The sequence below is a fragment of the Lampris incognitus genome, chromosome 1, assembly GCF_029633865.1.
Source record: "Lampris incognitus isolate fLamInc1 chromosome 1, fLamInc1.hap2, whole genome shotgun sequence".
Classification (NCBI taxonomy): domain Eukaryota; kingdom Metazoa; phylum Chordata; class Actinopteri; order Lampriformes; family Lampridae; genus Lampris; species Lampris incognitus.
This window is the reverse complement of record NC_079211.1, coordinates 34,490,624-34,512,689: the sequence shown is the minus strand read 5'-3', so window position 1 is coordinate 34,512,689 and position 22,066 is coordinate 34,490,624. Positions and strand designations below refer to the sequence as shown.

Sequence of the window (22,066 nt, the reverse complement as noted above, 5' to 3'; positions counted from 1 at the left end):
TAGCATCGCATTACAAATCCAAAGTTATCAATCAGTATACATTCATTGTGGTCTGCAACTGTAAAAACACATCCAAAGCAACATTACAGAGCAGGGAAACCCATTACTTTCTGGGCCTTAACCTACAGCCAAAATAACACGGCTTGTAATAATGCAAAACAGACTCACCAGTGACGTTCATTGCTTGATAAGAAAAGATGCACAACAGTCTTTCATGTGGGCAAACTTGTCAATAACTTTTCTGTCGAAGTCTACCAATCCATAAATGAATTCATTTTCAACTGAGACAATAGCGTGTGCATTTAACCTCCGTTGCCCCATGGTGTTGCATGTAAATGTCTTAATTCTTTTCAACACTAAAAAGTTTCCCTGCAATGTCAATACCATAAACGACATTTACTAAATGTCTTGACGTATATTGTTCTATTATTTTTTATTGGCTGCTCTCAGCATGGGGCCAACATGATTGTGCTCACAGCTTATTATTGAAGGCGCGTTGAACATGCAGTGTTTTCAGCTGCTCACTTGGTTAATGAATGCTGACGGGCCCCATGCTCACCAAACAAAAACTGCTAGCAGTGGTACTGACCTTTACGCAACAGCTACACGAAGATATTTGGAATGTATCAGACAGTGCTGCCATTGTAATATGTGATAAACAATTTTAGTTATGAAGAAAAAAAATACTGTTACACTGTTACAAATAATATTTTACACTTCCTTGTTCCTTGTTATACTTGTTACACTTCCGCTTCCGGTGTGGGAAGATGGCAGCACGAACCAACATTTGTGGTGGCCTCACCCAGTACCCTCCGCGTCTGCATCTAAGTATGTTTTGTCTTTGTAGTTGTAAAGATCTAAAGATGTAAAGATCATTAAGGCTGGGAGAGCCGGTGCTGGATCAGCTGGGAGAGCTTGGTTTACGGCGTCCTGTGGGCCCAAGGACCACAGCCCTGATCGGAGCTGCGCCCAAAGTGGTAACACCAAGGGCGGTCTGACAGGATGCTGAAGCGGAGCAGGCTAAGCTAACTGCTAGCCCATGCAGACCGGCAGTTCCAATAACACTGAGGATGGTCTGGCAGCGGCCTCGCCTAGCGTTGACAGTGTCATTGTGTAGAGTGCAGGGAGGTGTGTCAAAGGTGTCTGGCTGGGAGAGCCGGTGTTGGATCGGCTGGGGGAGCCTGGTCTACTGCATCCAGTGGGCCCAGGGACACAGCCCTGCTGGATCTGTGCCCAAGAAGGAAACACTGAGGGCGGTCTGACAGGATGTGGAAGTAGCAGGGTTCGTACGGTCATGAAAAACCTGGAAAAGTCATGGAATTTTGAAATGCAATTTCCAGGTCCTGGAAAAGTTATGGAAAATAATATTTTATCAGAAGTTTTGGAAAAGTCATGGAAATATATCTAAAGTTTCATCAATTAATCCAAACAAAATCAATGTGTCATAATAAAATGTAAATTGCCACGGACCGCCGTGATATGTTGGTGGTGTGAAAAGTTTATTCAGTCTGGCTCAGTCTGTGTTACTGGGCATGCGGCGTGCAAGTGCCTAGGAACTGCAGGCACGCCCAATAGCCTTGAGTTGCTTCTGCTAGCAAACGGACGATTTCAACAAAATGCCAGGGACGTGCAGCTTCAATAATACATGGCTTTTTAAGGGTAAATACCAATTATGGCTGGCAAAAGACACTGACCCAAGACGTGCTAAATGCAAACTGTGCTGTAAAACATTTGACATTTTGAATATGGGCGAGGCAGCGCTCGTTAGCCACTTGAAGGGGAAAAAACACAAGACTGTAGCCGCGGTTGCTAGCAGCGCAATACCCATAGGTGAGTTTATGAACGCGGATGCTGTGAGGACATCCAGCAACTCTCCTACAGTTTCCACAGCAACAAAGCAGACAACTTTGGACGTTTCTGCTAAAAATGAAGTCCTCAAAGCGGAGATACTGTGGGCACTAAAAACCATGAATTCCCACTACTCATTCAAGTCATCCGAGGACACGAGCCGTGTTTTCGCCGCCATGTTCCTGGACAGCCAGATTGCAGCGAAATGTACCTGTGGTGAGAACAAGTGTGCCTATGTCTGCACTTTTGGGCTTGCGCCGCACTTTAAAAGACTCTTACTGTCAGAAGTGTCCCAACAAAAGTCATATGTAGCGCTGTTTGACGAAAGCCTAAACCAGCATTTGCAGTCCAAACAAATGGATTTACATGCGAGGCTGTGGGATGGAGCAGAAGTAAAGACTAAAGACTACACATTGAGTTCCAGACTTTGCATATTCCGTCTCTAGTTTTAGGAGTGGAAGTTAATTTTGGAAGATTTATTTAATTTATTTATGTTATGTCTTTTTTCTATTGACAACTCATGTACTGATTACTGAGTAATCAGTAGTTAGCACTGGCATTCCTACCCACCCCAATGCACTATTTCTCTCTGCTTATCTCTGACAGAAAATGTGATGGCATTTTTATCTTTTGAGACACTGACAAAAATGTTAAACCGTTGGAATTAAAATATGAGAACTTTTATCTAAGTGTGCCTGTCTGGTGTTTTTTTTGTTTTAGAGAGGCACCATACATTTCAGATGTAAACCTAATTTTACTTAGTGTTACGATAATTAGTTTTCGGTGGTCCCATTGAGATAAAATAATTTCTTTTGGTCATGGAAATTCAGTAAAAGGTTTTGGAGAAGTCATGGAAAATCATTGGTGAAAAAGTGTAAGAACCCTGAAGTAGGTCAGGCTAAGCTAAGTGCTAGCCCATGCAGACCGGCAGTTTCGACAGTCATCCTGGCTGGCGTTCATTCTCTGGACAGTGGAATTTTTTTTGGACTGTGTCGCACTGAGTGGACTGTGTTGTTAACTTCTTTTTTTTTTGCTTTGTTCTCTGTTTTTGTATGTTTTTGATGGTGTCATTTTTTGGGAAATTTGGGAGGTGTTTTTTTTTTGTGCGCTGGGAGAAACGGAATTTTGTTTCTTTTGTGTACGCAAGTACATTAAAGAAATGACAAATTGTTGTTCCTATTCTTGTCCTGTTCCTGACTGAATTATTGATAATGTTGTGCATTGGCAACATCAGTTGACACAGCAGCCTATTGCGTTTTAAATAACTTACCATATTAAGCTCTGGTGTAAGTCTTCCTTTGCCGATTAACTCCAACTTTTCATTACAAGATAATCTTGAAAATGGCGTGGATAATAACTTTACAATGATGTCCTCCTTACTAGCGGTAACGTAACCAACAACCAACAGGTTAACACGCTATTTTATCAGTGTTTTGTTTTTTTGTTTTTTTCCGCTAGCTTGTCATTCGTGTCCCCCCACAGTGGGTCGAACTTGTCATAAAGTTCACGATGACAAAGCCTACCCATTTAGAAGGAAGATATGATTGGTCAATTTACTGTGATGTGAAATTATTCTCATTGAATTACTGTTGTTCAGACCTCTGTAAAATTATAGCTGGACCACCAGTCACAGAGCTGAAGCAAAGCATTTTCTTCCTAGCAACTACAGAGGAAGCAAATTCTTATTGGGAGACAAAGGATCTTCCTTCATTTAAACCTTCATATTCCAACACAAACTGAATTGGCAGGTTTGAAGGGTTTATTTCCTCAGAAACATTTTATTTGCACTGTTATGTCAAATTATGTATTCCTAAAATAAAATTAGAACTGACGACTTTCTAAATATTATTTTTTTGAGTATCTTAGGCCCTCTCTGAGGACCTAGAGGGCCCTGATGGTTCCCGTCTGCTACTTATACACCAATTTATTGTTGACCATTTGTTTTTCAACACTTTACCAGCCATTATACTTAAGCTATAGACTTGTCAGCTTAAAATATAATTTCTACATGTGCTTCAGGATTTATGTTTTTTCTTGCTTTTAAACAAACTTGTTATCACTTTGTATTTAATTTCTAGCTGATGGAAAGACACTTACTTCTAGCCCAACCATGACTGCTTGACCATGACTACATACACAGAAAAAAAAAAATTCCAAAAAAAGTTTTGCATTTTTCCATCAGCATTTTAAATCTGCACCTTGTCCAAATGTGCTCCATGTGCATATATGCATCTGATGCCCTCTCACTACCTTTTTGTCTACGCTATGTCTTAAAACCCAATTACATGTAAAATCAGTCACATTTTGCGTGTGATTTGTTTAAACATTAAATTGGAGACTGAATAACAAGACCATCCAGGTGGTCTAAAAATGGTGTGCAACTTTCCTCTACTGTGCTGTTTCTATTGTTGTTCCAGCCACACTCAAGAAAGGAATGTCAGCAGTTTCTCTGCAACAATTTACTCCCTGAGTGAAGCGGTTTCAAAACATTTTTTGACAAAATTTGTTGAGAAATGTACCTAATGGACCCAGATGTGTACTACAGGGTTTTTTTTTTGTTTTTAATTTAATTAGAACCACATTTGTTTTAGTTCCTTATGTCTGGTAATTTCATATCTTGCAGCACAATATCTCTTGCCAGCTTCCCAATGTGCCTTGTTTCCTTGTGTGAAGCAAAGCTTGACAGAGGCTGTCATCCTTTCAGCGTGTCAGCAGGGACTCATTAACAAAGAAATAACACAGAGCAAGAGCAATTTCCTCTCTGTCTACTTAATTTTCCATGTATAGCTTTAATTGCTTGAACATAGCTTGAACATGATCGGTATTGTCTTGATGCATGCTCAATAATCCAGGTAAGAAAATTAAGGAAGGTTGAATCAGTTCATCTGGATACAATGTTTATTCAGAGACACATTCATCACTCAGCTAAAGATGTCACTTAGTTGAGTGATGAAACGTATCGATCAATAAACATATCTAGATGAACTGATTCAACCTTCTTTGATGATTGGTATTATTGGAGTTGCTTATTTGTTGCCTGTGATTTTGTTTGTTTATCTATTTTTATTGCGTATGTTTTCTTTAACGTTCAGTAAATTGATTGATTGAATTTCAATTTCTGCTTAGTGTGTAATTATAAAGGGGGTACGTATAGAGATACACCTTTAGGTTAACTTAAGAGGAATGGATTGTGAATTTTGAAAATGAGGAAAGCTTAGCAGACTTAACTTAGTAGGTGCTAGTTGCAGCCACAGGAACGAAAGCACAAAGCTGGCAGTGAACTCCCATGATTGTAGGTATTATTCAAAGCTTGTCTTCATGTGGCCATCTGGTACTTTTTGTTTATTCCCACAAAGCCACTTGTCACATCTCACAATGCTGATTTTTTTTTTTCCTGGCCTTGTCACCATTGGTTTGACCGAACATACAAGACTGTCTTCATTCAGACCTACAGTAATAAGTGTCATCCAAAACACAAATTTAAGGGTAGAAAAAAATCTTGTCTCCTTGAACACACATTTTGTTTTTTTCTTTGCTTGACCTTTGATGTACCCTCGGCATTTCTTTCTCCTCTCTGTCCAAAAAACACAGTTGAAGGAAGGCCTGGATGAAAAGGGTGGCCTTTTCATTATTGTTTATTAATCATTTCCACTATGCTGAAAAGGCGAGACTTGTCACTAGGGCTGTGTATTGGCAAGAATCTGGCAATACAACATGTAACACAATACAGGGGTTACGATTCAACATACTGGGATACTGTAAGCAAGGCGATATAATGCGATTTCATAGGCCTGTGTTATTTGGGTTTAGGCTACTTCCTGTCTCAGTTTATATTGTTATGTTGGAGCGGAAGAGTAAAATAGCTGAAGATAGATTACAGCACTGCTATCTAATGGTAGGGGCTTTACACACAACACAAAATGAACCTGCCATGAATCTTTGCATGTAAACCATTAGTTAAAAATTGATAGTGTTTTTGAGGATTGTACAGTATCACAAAACATAGTGATACTCAAGTGTATCAATATTTTCTTTTTTTTGGGGGGGGGGTTCTCTCATTTTCTCCCCAATTGTCAATTGTACCCGTCCAATTACCCACTCTTCCAAGCCATCCTGGTCGCTGCTCCACCCCCTCTGCCGATACAGGAAGCGCTGCAGACTACCACATGCCTCCTCCGATGCATGTGGAGTCACCAGCTGCTTCTTTTCACCTGAGAGTGAGGATTTCCGCCAGGGGGACGTAGCGTATGGGACGATCACGCTGTTCCTCCCAGTTCCCCCTCCCCCTTGAACAGGTGCCCTGACTGACCAGAGGAGGTGCTAGTGCAGCGACCAGGACACATACTCACATCTGGCTTCCCACCCGCAGACACGACCAATTGTGTCTGTAGGGACGCCCGACCAAGCTGTAGGTAACACATTGATTCAAACTGGCAATCCCCGTGTTGGTAGGCAACGTAATAGACCACTACGCTACCCGGATGCCCCTGTATCGATATTTTCTTATACCCGTACTTGTCACTCAGGCTCTAAGGTTAAGCGTGCTAATGTAAAGGATCTATTCATGATTACCTTTGAAGAATGCATTCTGCAATTGCCTGACTCTTGCCCCAAATGATATGAACCATATCAAATGGTAGGTCTATGTGTAATATATTTGTCAACCTTATGTGAAGGAAGAAATATAAACCATTCGGACTTAGCAATAACTTCTGTTGATCTGGACTGAACTGTAGGATCCCCTGGATAGCCAGGATAAACTAACATGGAACCATAAAAAAATAAAAAATCTATTGAATACAATTTTGGCTAATATATTGACTGTGACAGTGTAGCGTATATTGTTTTCATGAAAAACTATAACCAAGTCATTATTGCAATATGTGTATGTAAATATAGGCTGGTACCAAAGTATTTAATGATAAGTTTGCATTACATCAACATCAGCATGATTGGAGAGTATGCTTGCCATTTTAGGCCCGTTGCAACTAAAGTGTCTTTTCCATGAATGGGCTGAATGGTTCTGAGCTTGGAGAGGAACGGTTCCAATGGCATTTCCACCTGGACATGGTTTGGCACGTAATGCTTATAAACTGTGCCCAGCATGCTTGTCTAGGCATGGTTAAATAACTGTGCTCAGTGCAGCAGAACCGTTCGGGTGGGATGTTCTAATGACATAGGTATTCACTGATTGGTTTCACATTTTCAGTTGGTTGCAACTCCCTGACTACTCTCTTCATATCCTCTTCCAGGTCAGCTTGGTCAGAAGAAAAATGAATAAAAATGGCAGAGACAGTGTCATGGTCAGTGGAGGATGCACTTCCACTAAGTATCATCTGGTCCGACAAAAACATTCATGATCAGTTGGAAAGAGCAAAAAGAAATGAGAAAGTGCTCCAACTGATGTCCGGGTTGCTGGCCCACTGCGTCACTTGCAGCTGTAGTTTGTGTTACGTATTTCCTAGTACTGGTTTTAGCAGCCTGACAGATGGAAAAAGAAACGGTAACCAATTCCCATGAGTCTGAAGCAGTGCAGAGTGGCATGATGTGGCCCTGGTAACCGTTCGGCCCTACTGGGGAAAATATGCTTAATTAAGCAGGAGCCAGGTCCATGTCCTGTCATTGTTTAAAAAAATAAGAAAATGTAACAAGATTTTGCACAGGATCACATAGAAACTCATCATAATTATCATGCCTCACTTATACATTATTGTTTATATCTGTAACCATTGGTAATGGGTTCGTTTGTTAGAATACTGTAAAATGGGGGGGGGGGGTCTGGGTAGCATAGTGGTTTATTCTGTTGCCTACCAACACAGGGATCGCCGGTTCGAATCCCCGTGTTACCTCTGGCTTGATCGGGCGTCCCTAAAGACACAATTGACCGTGTCTTCAGGTGGGAAGCCGGATGTGGGTGTGTGTCCTGGTCGCTGCACTAGCGCTTCCTCTAGTCGGTCGGGGCGCCTGTTCGAGGCTGGGGAGAATAGTGTGATCCTCCGACGCGCTACATCCCCCTGGTGAAACTCTTCACTGTCAGGTGAAAAGAAGCGGCTGGTGACTCCACGTGTATCGGAGGAGGCATGTGGTAGTCTGCAAGCCTCCCCAGATCGGCAGAGGGGTGGAGCAATGAACGGGAGAGCTCAGAAGAGTGGGGTAATTGGACGGGTATAATTGGGGAGAAAAGGGGGAGGGGGAAGAATACTGTAAATCAGATACTTGTATAGCCAAATGAGTTCATTCTAAGCCTTTAGGTTCCTCCAGAAGACAGCTCTTGGTTGCAGAAATGGCTAAAATAAATGTATATTAAGCACTAAAGTGTTTCATACTGTACCTATATCTGCCCAACTCCCAAGCATGCCCCAAAACACAATATGAGTCTGCTTCTGCACAAAATTAAGCCAGCACAGGGTTACAAAGTACTGAGTAAACACAACTGTGTATTTGACCTTTTTTCTACTCTTTGACTCAAGTTTTGAAAAAACTGATTTTCCCTCCATTGAACCTCATACAATGAAATTATGCTAATCCTCTGGTTAACTCTGGTTACTCTAAGGGTGTGCAGTCCTTCCATGCAGCAACAGAGTTTAATTGCCTTGACAATGACACATGAGTTATAACTTCACCGCCAAAGGTAGTACACATCTCAGAGCACCAGTGTGTTTTGTTTTCTTAACCACAGTTATTAACATCTAATGGGAGAGATCACGAAGTTGCACCAGATACCCAGACAATTAATGCACAACACTTTGCATCTCTTTTTGATTTTGATTCTGACTTTGTTGAAGCCCAAGGCAAAAAGCAGGTAGGTTTTTGGACTGTAGGATACCGATAGACAGGGGAAAGAAGAGAATCAATGCCAGAGAGGCGTGCATGTACTTAAACATTTAAAACTTGCCACCTAGCATTTGGCAATGTCACTGGAATGTAATGCTGAGTCACCTTATTTGTGGTTTTACCAAGTGTCAGTAGACATGGTAATTGAAGCCATGGGAAACATGAATAAGATCACTCCATCGGGGTGTCCGGGTGATGTGGCGGTCTATTCTGTTGCATGTCAACACGAGGATCGCCAGTTCGAATCCCCGTGTTACCTCCGGCTTGGTCGGGCGTCCCTACAGACACAGTTGGCCATGTCTGCGGGAGGGAGGCTGGATGTGGGTATGGGTCCAAAAAATGAATAAATAAATCACTCTATCATTAAAGTAATCATTGACGTAAAGGTTGTATGTAAAAATAAAGTGTTTTGTCATTGGATTACTTGTTGTGGTTACCAATATCTGTTTCTAGTGGAAACTTTAAAAGAAAGAAAACTGAAGTTATAACTGGAAGCTTCTTATTGAGAGCTCCACTGCTAGATTTATGACTGTGGTTTAGTGTAGAATCTGACACAACAACACCATGACATCATGCAAAGATTATTATACTAAGTGGAGATGTAGCTTAGCTGGGCAGAATTTAAGAGAGTGGAAAGCATAATGTAGAAATCTCTGCAACATATTTAATATTCACTTGAACCCAGCACACATGGTTGTCATATTTTCAGTTGTGATACCTCACCCCAGACTCCCACCTGAATTTGTACATACTTCCATGATTCTCAAACAAATGTGAAAATCTGCTAAGCCTCTTTCTGTTGCCCCTGTGCCGGAGATGAGGTACTTCATCACAGAGATAAGCATGTTGGCTGAGGCACCGCAGCAAAAAAAGAAGAGGGCCAGAGAGCTCCTTGTGAAGTATGGATCAGTTCTGGTAAAGTTCGTATGATTAATGCAACGCCAGAGTCTCCTTTGGTCTGTTACCTCGCCCGGCTGCTGTATTTCTGCAGTGCAGCCAGAAGATGAATGGACCAGTACGTATGAGCTGTTGCGTGGTATCTCCCTTTTCCATCACAATGTGGGCCAGTTGACTCTGATAATCCTTTCTTCACTGAGGGGTTCCTCTGATCTCTGCAAGACACGGGCTTCTGGCCTCTGTGATTTCATTCAGACTTCGTCAAAATGAGTAATGCTATCAACGCTGTGTGAAAATACATGTTGTCTAGGTTAAACACACAGAACACCCTCTGAATTAAAATGAATGGCTTGAAGGCTAATGTAGGTGGAGGACAGAAAATATTCCATTCAATGGTATTTTGAAGCTCAAAAAGACCGATTATTGCCCACAGGTATGCTTAAAACCATTCATTTACCAAGTCATTATGAACAGTTACCTATAGGAATCACATTCATAACGCCCTAAGAAGTTGTTTTTTTTTAAACCGTTAAATGAAACCACCCCACTTTATATGGTATCATCTTACAAACCCGTCACACTATCTAGTAGGTTAGCTAATTGCCGGTCCTTTATCACAAGTTGAGAAACAGTTCCAGGCATATTTCTCCTCCTCTTCTCAAGAGGATTTTTTTTTAATCTGCGGTCACATCCATGGGCTCATCAAGACTGCATACATAACCCACTTCTGTCTCTCAAGCCATTTTCCTCACTCTGAAGCTTGCATTCAAGCCTCAATCTGAACCACAATGCCTGAGACTGATTTCATAGATGTGTGCTGAAACCGCCCAGACTTCTCCTTCATTAATAATCATTAGACCTCACATTTTCTGTGAGGTTTTTTTCCCCCCCTAAACTCAAGAAATATTTAAGGGTCAAGCGTGGGTAGAAATGAGAAATGTCGGAAATAATAAATGTGTTAGGAAAGTGGGTGCATTCAGAGTGATGAATGCCATTTATTGTTGTTAAGCTTACGGAAACCCTTAAAAAAAGGTATTTTCTTCCTGTTTACCACAGTTAAGAAAACTTTTAAGGTCAAAATCACTACTGTAGTTTCTCCCAACTTTGAGCTAATGTGGCTTTGATGACGCCTATATATTCTGTCTTTTCTCGCGGTAGAAGGGGAAACAATTGTTTTCATTGGCTTTGTTGCCTCAGGGGCTGCAAAAAGAATTTTATTCCATGGTTGTCATTGCTGTGGTGGTGGATGGTGTGTATTCCCCTCTTTTCTGTCTCCCACTGTCTTGCCACTCAGTGTTTTGTTTCCAGGTTGGGGTGCTTTCCACTGTCAAAGCTCTGAGTCTCAAATGAATACTTTGTGTGGTTTTCCTCCAGGTACTTCAGGTTCCCTCCACAGTTGAATGATGGATGGATGGATGGATGAATGGATGGATGGATAGATAGATAGATAGATAGATAGATAGATAGATAGATAGATAGATAGATAGATAGATAGATAGATAGATAGATAGATAGATAGATTATTTTAGGCAACATCACTGCAGATCCCTCACACCCTGGTCACAACCTGTTCCAAATCCTCCCCTCTGGTAGGCGCTACAGAGCACTGTACCCCAAAGCAACCAGATAGAAAAACAGTTTCTTTCCGCGGGTTGTCATTCAAATGAACGCTTAACACTGTCAAATAAATCCAACCATTTTGTATATACTGTACTGTACATTGTACGTATACTGGTACGCTCTGTCATGTCCATCTACCTCAGGCGTGTATGTAAGTAACCTGCTAACATCTATTTCAGCATCTCCGATATATTTTCTGCAACATTGCACCTCTTATTTCACCTGTATATAGTCAGTCTTTGTGTATATATCTGAAGATTGTTGTATTGTAGTGTTGTTATTTTATGTTAAGTACACTGAGAGAGCCACAAAACCGGAGTCAAATTCCATGTTTGTGCACACCTACATGGCCAATAAACATGACTGATTTATCGTCCTACTCGACGGTATTCATTGCCACAGCTTGTACATCAAAATACAAGCTCAACTTGCACTTGATTACACAGGTACTGCTACATACTATACTTAAATGTGCATGACATTTAATGGAAAATAGGTACACACATATTGACAAGGACTATGACTGGGCTGCTTTATTTAAAGGTGATGTGGCAGAGGGGACAAAACGTGTGCCAAAACAGGCTTTGGCACCAAGGCAGAGACATAATTGCCTATAGATGAGAATGTTGACTGTCTGTGTCTGATGGGTGAGCTGACCAGGGAGTCTCCCAGCCTTCCACCCATCTCAGTGGGTATAGCGAACTGATGAATGACTAAATCTGCCTCAGGTTAATGTTTTCGCCTGGATAATTTCATGCTTTGTTAAAAGGGAAAGCTACCATTTCTTGTTTACCAAATGAGAATAGCAAGGTGGTTTTCTTTTTTGGGGGGGGGCAATGCTGTGTTTGATAGATCAGCGATGTTTGTCTGCTTAAATGCAGTGCAGTTTGTTTTAGTGGCTCTGTGCACTCTTGGATTTTGACAGCATCGTCTGAAACCATTATGTGGGGGAACAAGAAGTGGACTTTTGCTTTGGGGAATCAGTTTCAATTTACATAAACGTGTGTCTCTTCTCTGTGTTGTTTTCTTTAAAATGCGTCTCCTTGGTGTGCTGCCTATATCTGAAGACAAGTGAGTGTTGTTTTTTTGGGGGTTTTTTGGGGGGGTGTTTCCGTTTTAAGTAATGATTTGGTGTTGCTGTTCCATTTCCACATTTCCAGTCAGTTAATTTTATTCCTTCTGCTTTTGTTTCCAATATCTAAATGGGGCATTGGATAAAGGAAAATAGCATCTGGCCATAAGTTTTTCAAAGTTCATGTAATCTCCTTAAATGCTTTCTAGTAAATCACATCCTTTTGTTTTTGAAGCCTCCCCCACAACTGTCATCGTGGTTAAAGAGGAGGGTTTGTGAAGGAGTTTGATTCTTCGACGAGCAGACTGTTGTGCTCTACTTTACAGCCCATTTTGCTGGCCAGTTCACCTTCATACAGGGGAGACTTGTTAGGAGTCAAGACTCTGATGATCCTGCTATTGTCTCTGTCCATTTGGCCATTATTCACTGTGACATGCAGGGTAGAAGTAATGAACAGTTCGGTTCCTCTGTTGGAGCTGAGCCTGGACCGGCTTCTGGCTTTGGGCTCAGGAACAGGCTGGGCTCTTTTTACTGGGACAAGGGGGATTTCTTTTTTCATTTTTTAAAAATTTTCCCCTTTTTCTCCCCAATTGTACTTAGCCAATTACCCCACTCTTCCGAGTTGTCCCGGTCTCTGCTCCACCCCCTCTTCTGATCCGGGGAGGGCTGCAGACTATCACATGCCTCCTCCAATACATGTGGAGTCGCCAGCCACTTCTTTTCACCTGACAGTGGGGAGTTTCGCCAGGGAGACATAGCATGTGGGAGGATCACACTATTCCCCCCAGTTCCCCCTCCCCCCTGAACAGGTGCCCCGAACCAACAAGAGGAGGCGCTAGTGCAGCCACCAGGAGACCCACATCGAGCTTCCCACCCGCAGACACAGCCAGTTATGTCTGTAGGGACGCCCGACCAAGCCGGAGGTAATACGGGGATTCAAACCAGCGATCCCCGTGTTGATAGGCAATGAAATAGACCGCCACACCACCCGGATGCTCTGACAAGGGGATTTCTTAGCAGAGCCATACCTTGACATACTTTCATACACATACCATGCTTGTCAAAGAAAAACATATTGAGATTTCTTTCTTTTTTTGTGTAATGTGGGTTCTGTGGGCGGCACGGTGGCACAGTGCTTAGCATGGTCGCCTCACAGCAAGAAGGTCCTGGGTTCGAGCCCCGAGGTAGTCCAACCTATGTGGGTCATTCCGTCCTCTGTGTGGAGTTTGCCTGTTCTCCCCGTGTCTGCATGGGTTTCCTCCGGGGGCTCTGGTTTCCTCCCAAAGTCAAAAGACATGTAAGTCAGGTAAATTGGCCATGCTAAATTGTCCCTAGGTATTAATGTGTGTGTGTGTGTGGGCGCTGTGATGGCCTGGCGGCCTGTCCAGGGTGTCTCCCCGCCTGCAGCCCAATGACTGCTGGAATAGGCTCCAGCATCCCCGCGACCCTGAGAGCAGGATAAGCGGTTCAGATAATGGATGGATGGATGGATGGGTTCTGTGTTGTACTGACATGAGTAAAAGGAGGGTAAATTTTTTTTTGTTTTTTGTTTTTTTGCATTTTACTAGCTGAAAACATGTTGGTATGGTCCCTAGGGGTTTTTTTTTCCAAAATGGGTTGGCTTGGACACTGATGGCTATAAATTGAACTTTCATTTTCTAGTATCAATTTATTATCAGTGCATCATGCATTCATGAGTAGTATAAGGGGGTAGGACTAGAGAAGTTCTCAACTTCTTCTTTCCTCTTTGAACATGATCGGTATTATTTGAATTGCTTATTTGTCGCTTATATGTTACCGATGATTTTTGTATTGTTTGTTTGTTTTTATTGCTCATGTTTTCTATAACATGTTCAATGAAAATTGATTGATTGATTGATTGATTGATTGATTGATTGATTGATTGATTGATTGATTGGGGATGGTAGAGCTGATTGCCCTCATGATAAATTAAATAAAAATGTGACATCACATGGCTGCTTTGAGGGAGAAAATAGCTATAATGTTTCTTTCTTCCAGGGAAAATTGCACATTTCAATCAACCCGCTCCAAATTACCCTCCTGTTACAAGGTTCTTACAGACGCAGAGACCCATGTGATGCAGTCGACACACATGGGATCCAGAGCATCAGGCCAATAAAATGTGAGGCAAGGAGAAAGGCGACATGCTTGTGTTAGCCAACTAAACTTTCTGGATAGACTTGTGAGAAGGAGAAGCTGGAACATGTTGTTCTACCACAGCACTGCCATCAACAAACCCCCCCCTACACACACACACACACACACACACACACACACACAAACACACACACACACACACACACACACACACCATCCTCTTCATTTACACCACTTTCTTTCACCTGTTTCAAAATGTGACTTGGCAGAGACTGGCTTAAACTGAGTGCTTATACTTTGAATAATCTGACCGTTCAAAGCATTTGCTTAGGATTTTCTGTCAAGTTCCTATTTCAGGCCAAGTCAGTAAGAGCTAGGATTTGTTGTGATAAATTGGATATGGTGTATGACAGCAAGCTTGTTGCCATGCTTGCATCATTTCTGATTGGTGGAGCGGGCTCAAGGCCTCTGGCCTGTCTACCTGAAATACTAATAACAGGCCGCAGTGGAGTGTCTGAGAGACCACAAAAAAAAAAGAAAAAAAGAAGAGAAGAAGAAAATTGGCCTCTAGCTGCACGGCAGTAGCACACGGCAAAGGCTGCATCTGCTGTGATGAGTGCCCTGGTTTTAGCCAGAGAGTCTAAAATCTTCACACAACACCTCTCACGTTTGGCTTCTGGCGTTCCAGTGATTGAGCAGAAAGATCGCTTGCAGGAAAAATACAGAAGGGGGAATGGAGGGAATAGGTCAGGGAGAACAGATGCCTTGATGTCCTTATCCTCTGCAAAAAAAAAGATGGTATGGCAAAAAAAAGAATTAAATGAATTGACTAAACACCCTTCAAATTAATTCAACAGGCAATTTAGCATTTTCGAATTGCTTGCAGTTGCTCTTAAAATGACAATCCAAATAATCCAGATGTTGGGGATTCGTCATATGTTTCTGTTTTGATCTATGAACTGCATAAAATAATTTATGTCATGATACCCTGGCAGTATTTGTGCAACACTACCCGTTGAGCAATACATGCAGTCCATCAACTGCGATGGCCTGGCGGCCTGTCCAGGGTGTCTCTCTGCCTGCTGCCCAATGACTGCTGGGATAGGCTCCAGCATCCTGCAACCCTAAGTAGGATAAGTGGCTTGGATAATGGATGGATAGATAACTAAGCACATAAATAAGTCAAATAAAATGACTTCGCTTTAAGTTTGATGCGGCAAAGTCGTGCACAAGAAGGCTTTTTGACTGCAGTCAAAAAAAAAAGGAAGTTTCAACAATAAGGTGTCAAACTTATCAAGGTAACACCGTGAAGAGGGATGTGAAAATCTACTGTTGCAGAGGAAATCTCTGCTTTTTGTGGTCAGCCAATGGGAACGTGGAGCCAGTGGCAAGCAGAGTGGAGTAAGGTTTGGGCATCCCTGTGACCTTCTCAGTGGCCCAGGAGTGTCTTGGCAGAGCATGACTAATACAGATTATCATAGCAGGAGAAAGCCAATTACTCTGGTCATCACGGCACCCTTGGGGCCCTTTTTACTGGTATGTAATGCATTACAGAATTCTTTGCCCCTCTCTCTCCAGCAGTTTTTTGTGTGCTCTTCGCTGTTCCACCAGTTTGAGTGTTAATAATGCAGTCAATGGGACCTTCCCAAGCCTCAGAGCTCTCTCTGTGGCTCGGATGAGCTTCTGCTCCACAAAGCAGGGAGGTCGTGCCTCTTAGAGCAGTAGATAAATTACATTCTACTCCGCTTGCCATTTCCTCTTTATTCAAGACAAAAACCCTTATAATGTGGGCGTTATTACCTGGCCGTCTTGGTGTCCTTGAATGCAGACTACAGAAGAGATAAGTAGGGGTTCTGGGGATGTGTTGAAAGAGTCTCTTCTGATGCATGTTTCCAAAAATAACCAGCAAAAATTGATCTGACCTTTTGTTATTCATGTTGTTTCTCACAAACAGGAGATTTGCTACAAGGCAGCTAGAGAGGCTGAGATCACACACAGCGGCGCCGCATCTTTAGGATGTACAAAGACTACAGATCAAGCAGAGTTGGAGGTAAGAGGCTTGTGTTTGTGTGTATGCATGTTCGTGTGTGTGTGTGTGTGTGTGTGTGTGTGTGTGTGTTCACAAGTCCACCAAGGTACGTTCCGCAGCACCTGAGGCAGCCTTCCTATAGCCAGGTGGAGAATTGAGATTCTGCAGCACAAAGAGGATTTGCTGGCAACACCTTTGCTTCAATGCTGATAATGTTGTCGCTGGCCCCACCTCTACCTTCACCCCCACTACCCCAACCCCCATCCCCCGGTGGGGAAAGTCTCTCCTCAAATCAATGAACGGCTTCTTCTCATCCACTCTAACCCCTGGGCCTGCATTGCACTCAAACTGGCTTTCATCCCCCTCCCCTGCTTCATGCTATTCGTGTTTTTCGTGTTTACTTTGGTTTGGTCGGCGCACAGGAAAGGCAAAACCTTGCCAGGCTGTCCTAGTTATTTTCTGGCTGTCAAAGCTTCTGACTGAAGCGGAGTTGCGGTCATCCAGGCTTACAGGTATGTTTCTTACAAGGCTGAATGCAAACAGGGAGTGAGCAGTGACACGCATTCACTCCAACTCTGTCACAAGACCCACACAAAAGTGAGGGCTCATTTCCTCTGGCATCAGTAGATGTGCAAATATAATATAATATATGCCATTCGGGGGACATGTTTATCCAAGCTCCTCCCAGCACTGCGAGAGAAAACATTTTTAGCACAGGTATGCCCAATAGGAAAACAAAATTCTCAACCTTATTGGTTTTAATACTCTACCCGTCGAGAGGGTACAGGACCAGGAAATCCCTTCTTCTGCATCTTGCAAACAGCTGAGAACAAAATGTGCATGGTGTATTGTATGGCATTACATACTGGTTTATAAAGGGGAACTGCAATGTAGTTTTCTGTGTCTGTGCAGGTTTTTCCCTCCTACAGTGAATGTCTTGAGAATTATTACAACAGTTTGGCAAAGAGAGAGAGAGAATGGAAATAAAGCTAGAATAAGGGAATAACAATGGGAGTAGAAAGTGAATAGTGTTAGAGTGACAGAGTGCTCAGAAGCAAGGGGGGAGAGAGGAAGTCAAAGCGACTCATTTCTTGCTGGGCTTCGGCCGATGAGCCTGTCCTTTTCTATTACTCTCACACAGCGCGGTGTGCAGGTCAGTCAGGTGATAATGAATGCTCTGTCTGATATCTGGCCTCCCTCCCTCCCGTTAACCTGGTTTGCCCTTTGTCTAGCATCTTCTCCCTCCCTCTCTCTCTTGTTTCCTTGCTCTTTATTCTATATATTGTCAAGCTGGCTTATTTGCTTACAGCAGATGAAATTATCTGCAGTCTGCCCTCTCCACTCAGGAGAATCGGGCACTTTCAGCCGGTCTCCTCTGGAACGTTTGTTATGTTATGAAGACATCAAGTCTAAAAAATATTTTATCTATTTGGTCTCTGACAACATCAGCCTTTATTAAAAGGCAGAGATGGGGATTAATTAGAGAGAGAAAGAGACAGAGAGGGAGAGACAGAGAGAGAGAGAAGAGAAGAGAGAGAGAGAGAGAGAGAGAGAGAGAGAGAGAGAGAGAGAGAGAGAGAGAGAGAGAGAGAGAGAGAGAGAGAGAAGAGAGAGGGAGAGAGAGACAGAAAGAAAGAGAGGGAGACAGACAGAGAGAGAAAGAGGAATGTATATCGTCAGAGCTGCAAACCACACCCTCTTAATTGGTGAGCGTGTGAGGTGGAGAGCAGGTCAAAAAGTGTTTGGGCTTAATTTGAAATGCCTTAATGGTTTCCTCTCAAGTTGTGACTGGCATTGGAATGTTCCATTCAGAGAAAATAAAAGTGACGCTAATGAATCTGGAGTGTTTCTGATGCATAATGACAGTGAAGTGAGTAAGCAGAGCCATGAGCAAAGAGATGATGTGGATTTCACTTGGCTCCAGGTAGAACAGCTTTGGTTTCTCTGTTGAGTAAAGGCTTATTAACCTTTTAATTTTTTAAATTGCTTTTCTGCAGGGAACTAAAAATCTAAACTTGAGCATCGAGTCCATCTGTGCTATGTTGATGTTGACTTGGAGCCAGTGTACGCGATGCTTATTTTGGCTGAGGGTACATTTGGGTGCCGGGGATCATGACCAGCTTGCTGCATATCAGCTGCCAAAATTAATTTGACTGCCCACTTGTCCTCATAGATCATTTGTAGGATAGCAGAAGACTAGAGGCATTTTAATGATAGTATTGCCTTCCTTTTGGAAAAAACACAAACACATTTGTTTCTCCTGTCCTCGTGTCCATATTGATATGTTTGTGTCTGGTGTTTTGAGTCAAGTGATCTCTTAGCTGTGAGTGACAGCAGGGAAGCCTGTGTTGTTAATAAGGTCTCAACCATAGAGAGGGGTTAACAGTTGTTTTTGCACATTGTGTGAAACTCATTTCCATCAAAATTCATGCCAGAGGGGGGCTCTCTAGAGATGAGCCTGGCCTGCTTTTGGATTCAGCCTAATCTGATTTATGGAACGAACGCTGCCATTGTCAAAGCTATCAGGTCTCTGCCCTCGCCCCAGGAAAAAAGTGGCAGAAAAAGGCTCAGCACCACCTGGCTAAAGGTCTTTTTTAGGGTAGCTATTCACTTTTCCCCAGCTCATTAAAATTCCTCCAAACAGGAATATTACTGTGTGTACTGGGACACTGTGCATCTTGGTTAATACAGTGTGACCTTTCCTGGGGAGTCGCTTCAACCTTCCCTGTCCAGTTTATCATCTGCTAACCGTCTGTCGGGGTGTGCTGGTGGTAGTGATGTGTGTGTGTGTGTGTGTGTGTGTGTGTGTGTGTGTGTGTGTGTGTGTGTGTGTGTGTGTGTGTGTGTGTTGGGGAGGTTGAGATAAGTAGGGAAGAGGAAAATTAAGGTTAGGTAATTAAAGAATGAGCCTATTAAACGAGATAGAGGTCAAAGATATCCAGAAGGAGCTTCATTGAAAGAGGTTCCACCATCACAGATTCACAAGTGCAGAATCACCCGTTGGTCCGTGTTGGACATCTTTCTTGCAGTTGAATTAATGGAACAACATCAACCTTCAGATGAGACTTTTTTTTTAAATTCCTGTCTGAACTGTAACTGCACCATTTATTGATCTCAGAATTGATGATACCAAATACTAGGGCTGTATGATGATATCGGCATGTCATCGGTATCAATCGATAAAAACTCAAGAAGTTAATCATCAGCATCGGCAGATATGGAAAATTTTTGCTGATGTGCCTGGCTGATAAGGTGGCACGTTAACTATCTGCACGCCACGACACTAAATGTTTATTATGAGCTCCAGCAACAAGCTTCAACATGTCAGCTGTATGGAAGTATTTCGAAGTATCTGCAACAGATAACAAAACTGCTATTTGCAATGTTTGTAAAGCACCAGTGATGTGAGGAGGGGTAAAACCACACTTCCTTAACCCTACCAATTTAATTATCATCCCGAACCTGAACACTACAAAGAGTTTCTGAAAAGTAGGCAAGAATAAACAGCACCAGTGAAAACCTGTCAGCAACCTCTACTTCATTCATTTGACAAAGATAAATATAGTAGCGACCACCCAAAGGTGAAAGCCCTTAACAACATAATCATTGAATTCATTGCTCTTGATAACAAGCCATTCACTCAGACTCGTGCAGTGCCTGTTTGGATTTAATACCCCCTCTGACCACAGCGTGGTTTGCTATGGCAGAGTGGCGCTGTTTATCTGGTGACTGACTGACTGACTGACTGACAGACAGACAGACAGACAGACAGACAGACAGACAGACAGACCTTCCATTTTAGTTAGATAATCATGAGTGAACGTCTACATTTGTAAAAGAATACATTTAGGGTAGAATCAGAAGAATTTTCTTATCACTATATCTACAAGAAGTAGGCCATCACAATGATTTATAGGTTAATTCTAGTACAGGAGAGACTTGGTGTTCTCTTCAATGAAATGAAAAAACGATGTGTATATATCGGTATCGGCATTGGCAGTCGACCAAAATGTGTTTGAAAATATTGTCGAATATCAGCACAAATACAGTATGGAGCATACCTACCAAATATCACGCCAGTCCTTTAAACTGGCAGACCTTCCACTGAACATCCATCCATTATCCAAACCGCTTATCCTGCTCTCAGGGTCGCGGGGATGGTGGAGCCTATCCCAGCAGTCATTTGGCGGCAGGCAGGGAGACACCCTGGACAGGCTGCCAGGCCATCACAGGGCCAGAACCTTTAAATAAACTACTGTCCCCCTTTTACTGAAAGCTTTGTGGAGCAGCTATCTGAAGCCTCTTGTTTGATTGGAAAGGGTAGATTGTTGTAGAATACTGCTGCCTAGAGATACAGGACTGTGTCAGCTGGCAATTGTTTTTTCGATTTGCAAAGCACAAGAGAGAGAGAAACATATAATTTTAATTACACAATTTGAAAAGGAAATCCTCGATTACCACGGCTTTTTTTTCTTTTCTTTTTTTTTTTGTGTATGACACTTTAGACAACTGTAACAAAAAGCAGATAACACGCTGGATCAGAATATATGTATGCCTCTCACAGCCTCTGTTAGAAATGCATTACAACTGTAGTCCTAATGTTAAGTTGTCCATGAGGCCCAGGTCCCATTTAGTATTAGAATTTGAATAATTCATAAGATGAGACAAATTTATGACTGCACAGGAGATCAGATAGGAGAGGGTCAACTATTCTATAGATTTTTGCATTAATATGTGAAACTGAAATGTGCAGGCAGACATCCAGCTGTGCTGCTCTGTGTAATTACATTCATGACTAGGTGGCTGAAGACTTAGCTCTTGTGTACTTTTCCGAGATGTCTTTTTTTTTTTATCCCGAATTTGGAAGGAAATGGTGAAAATGTTCCAGCTAGAGTTACTTTGATTTATTTCACCTTGCTTTGAAGTGGAACAGTTTATTTGACTAATAGGGGACTGCAATGTCACTAACACAGAAGTTCTCATATGAGCCATGAAAGCAAATGAAGGCTGCTTTCATCTGCCGAGGCATGAAGTCAAATTAGTGTTTGATTTGAATGTTTTGCTACACTAAATAGGCCACGAATAGAACCTCATTGTTTACAAAAAAGTCAAGAGATGCAAAAACATTATTTCCCAGGGACACAAAAATTGAATGAGAGCATGCACTGGCTGTTACTCATTACTATTGGCTGACTGGGGTAATTGAACTCTGCCTGGAACGCATTTTGTTTATTTATGACAAGTCCTCTCTGGTTAAAGGGGGAAAAAAAGTAGACTGTGACAAAGTCAACTCTGAAATGTGTTGTTTCAGCACCATCACCTAAGACCATGCAGTCACCCTGTTTTTACGAGCTCACCTAAAAACTATGAAAAGTCGAACGATCGTCTCTGCTGTGCACCTGGCAATGTGGCTCTGCTGTGAACTTCCCCAACTGGTTCTGGTTCATCACGTCTCACTTATTAAGATCGGGTTTTACCAACGTCCTTACCCAGGTCTGATGGAACCCAAATACAATTTGTGGCAGTTGTTTTCCTTGTATTTCGACATAATTGGACTTAAACCAGGAAAGGTTATGGAAGGTTTCAAAGCAAAAGTTCACTATCCTTGAACTTCATCAGTGCCTTGAAGATTTTTGTAATGCAACTCT

General features: G+C 42.3%; 1 protein-coding gene across 1 annotated transcript in view; it reads left to right on the top strand.

The window, feature by feature from the left end:
* The window catches only part of enox2 (ecto-NOX disulfide-thiol exchanger 2), a 394,667-nt gene that overhangs the window by 108,905 nt on the left and 263,696 nt on the right, over positions 1-22,066 (top strand). The window contains exon 3 of the mRNA XM_056276028.1: positions 16,344-16,439. Coding sequence (XP_056132003.1) covers positions 16,406-16,439 — 34 coding nt within the window. The 5' untranslated portion in view covers positions 16,344-16,405. The remainder of the gene's footprint in view (positions 1-16,343; positions 16,440-22,066) is intronic.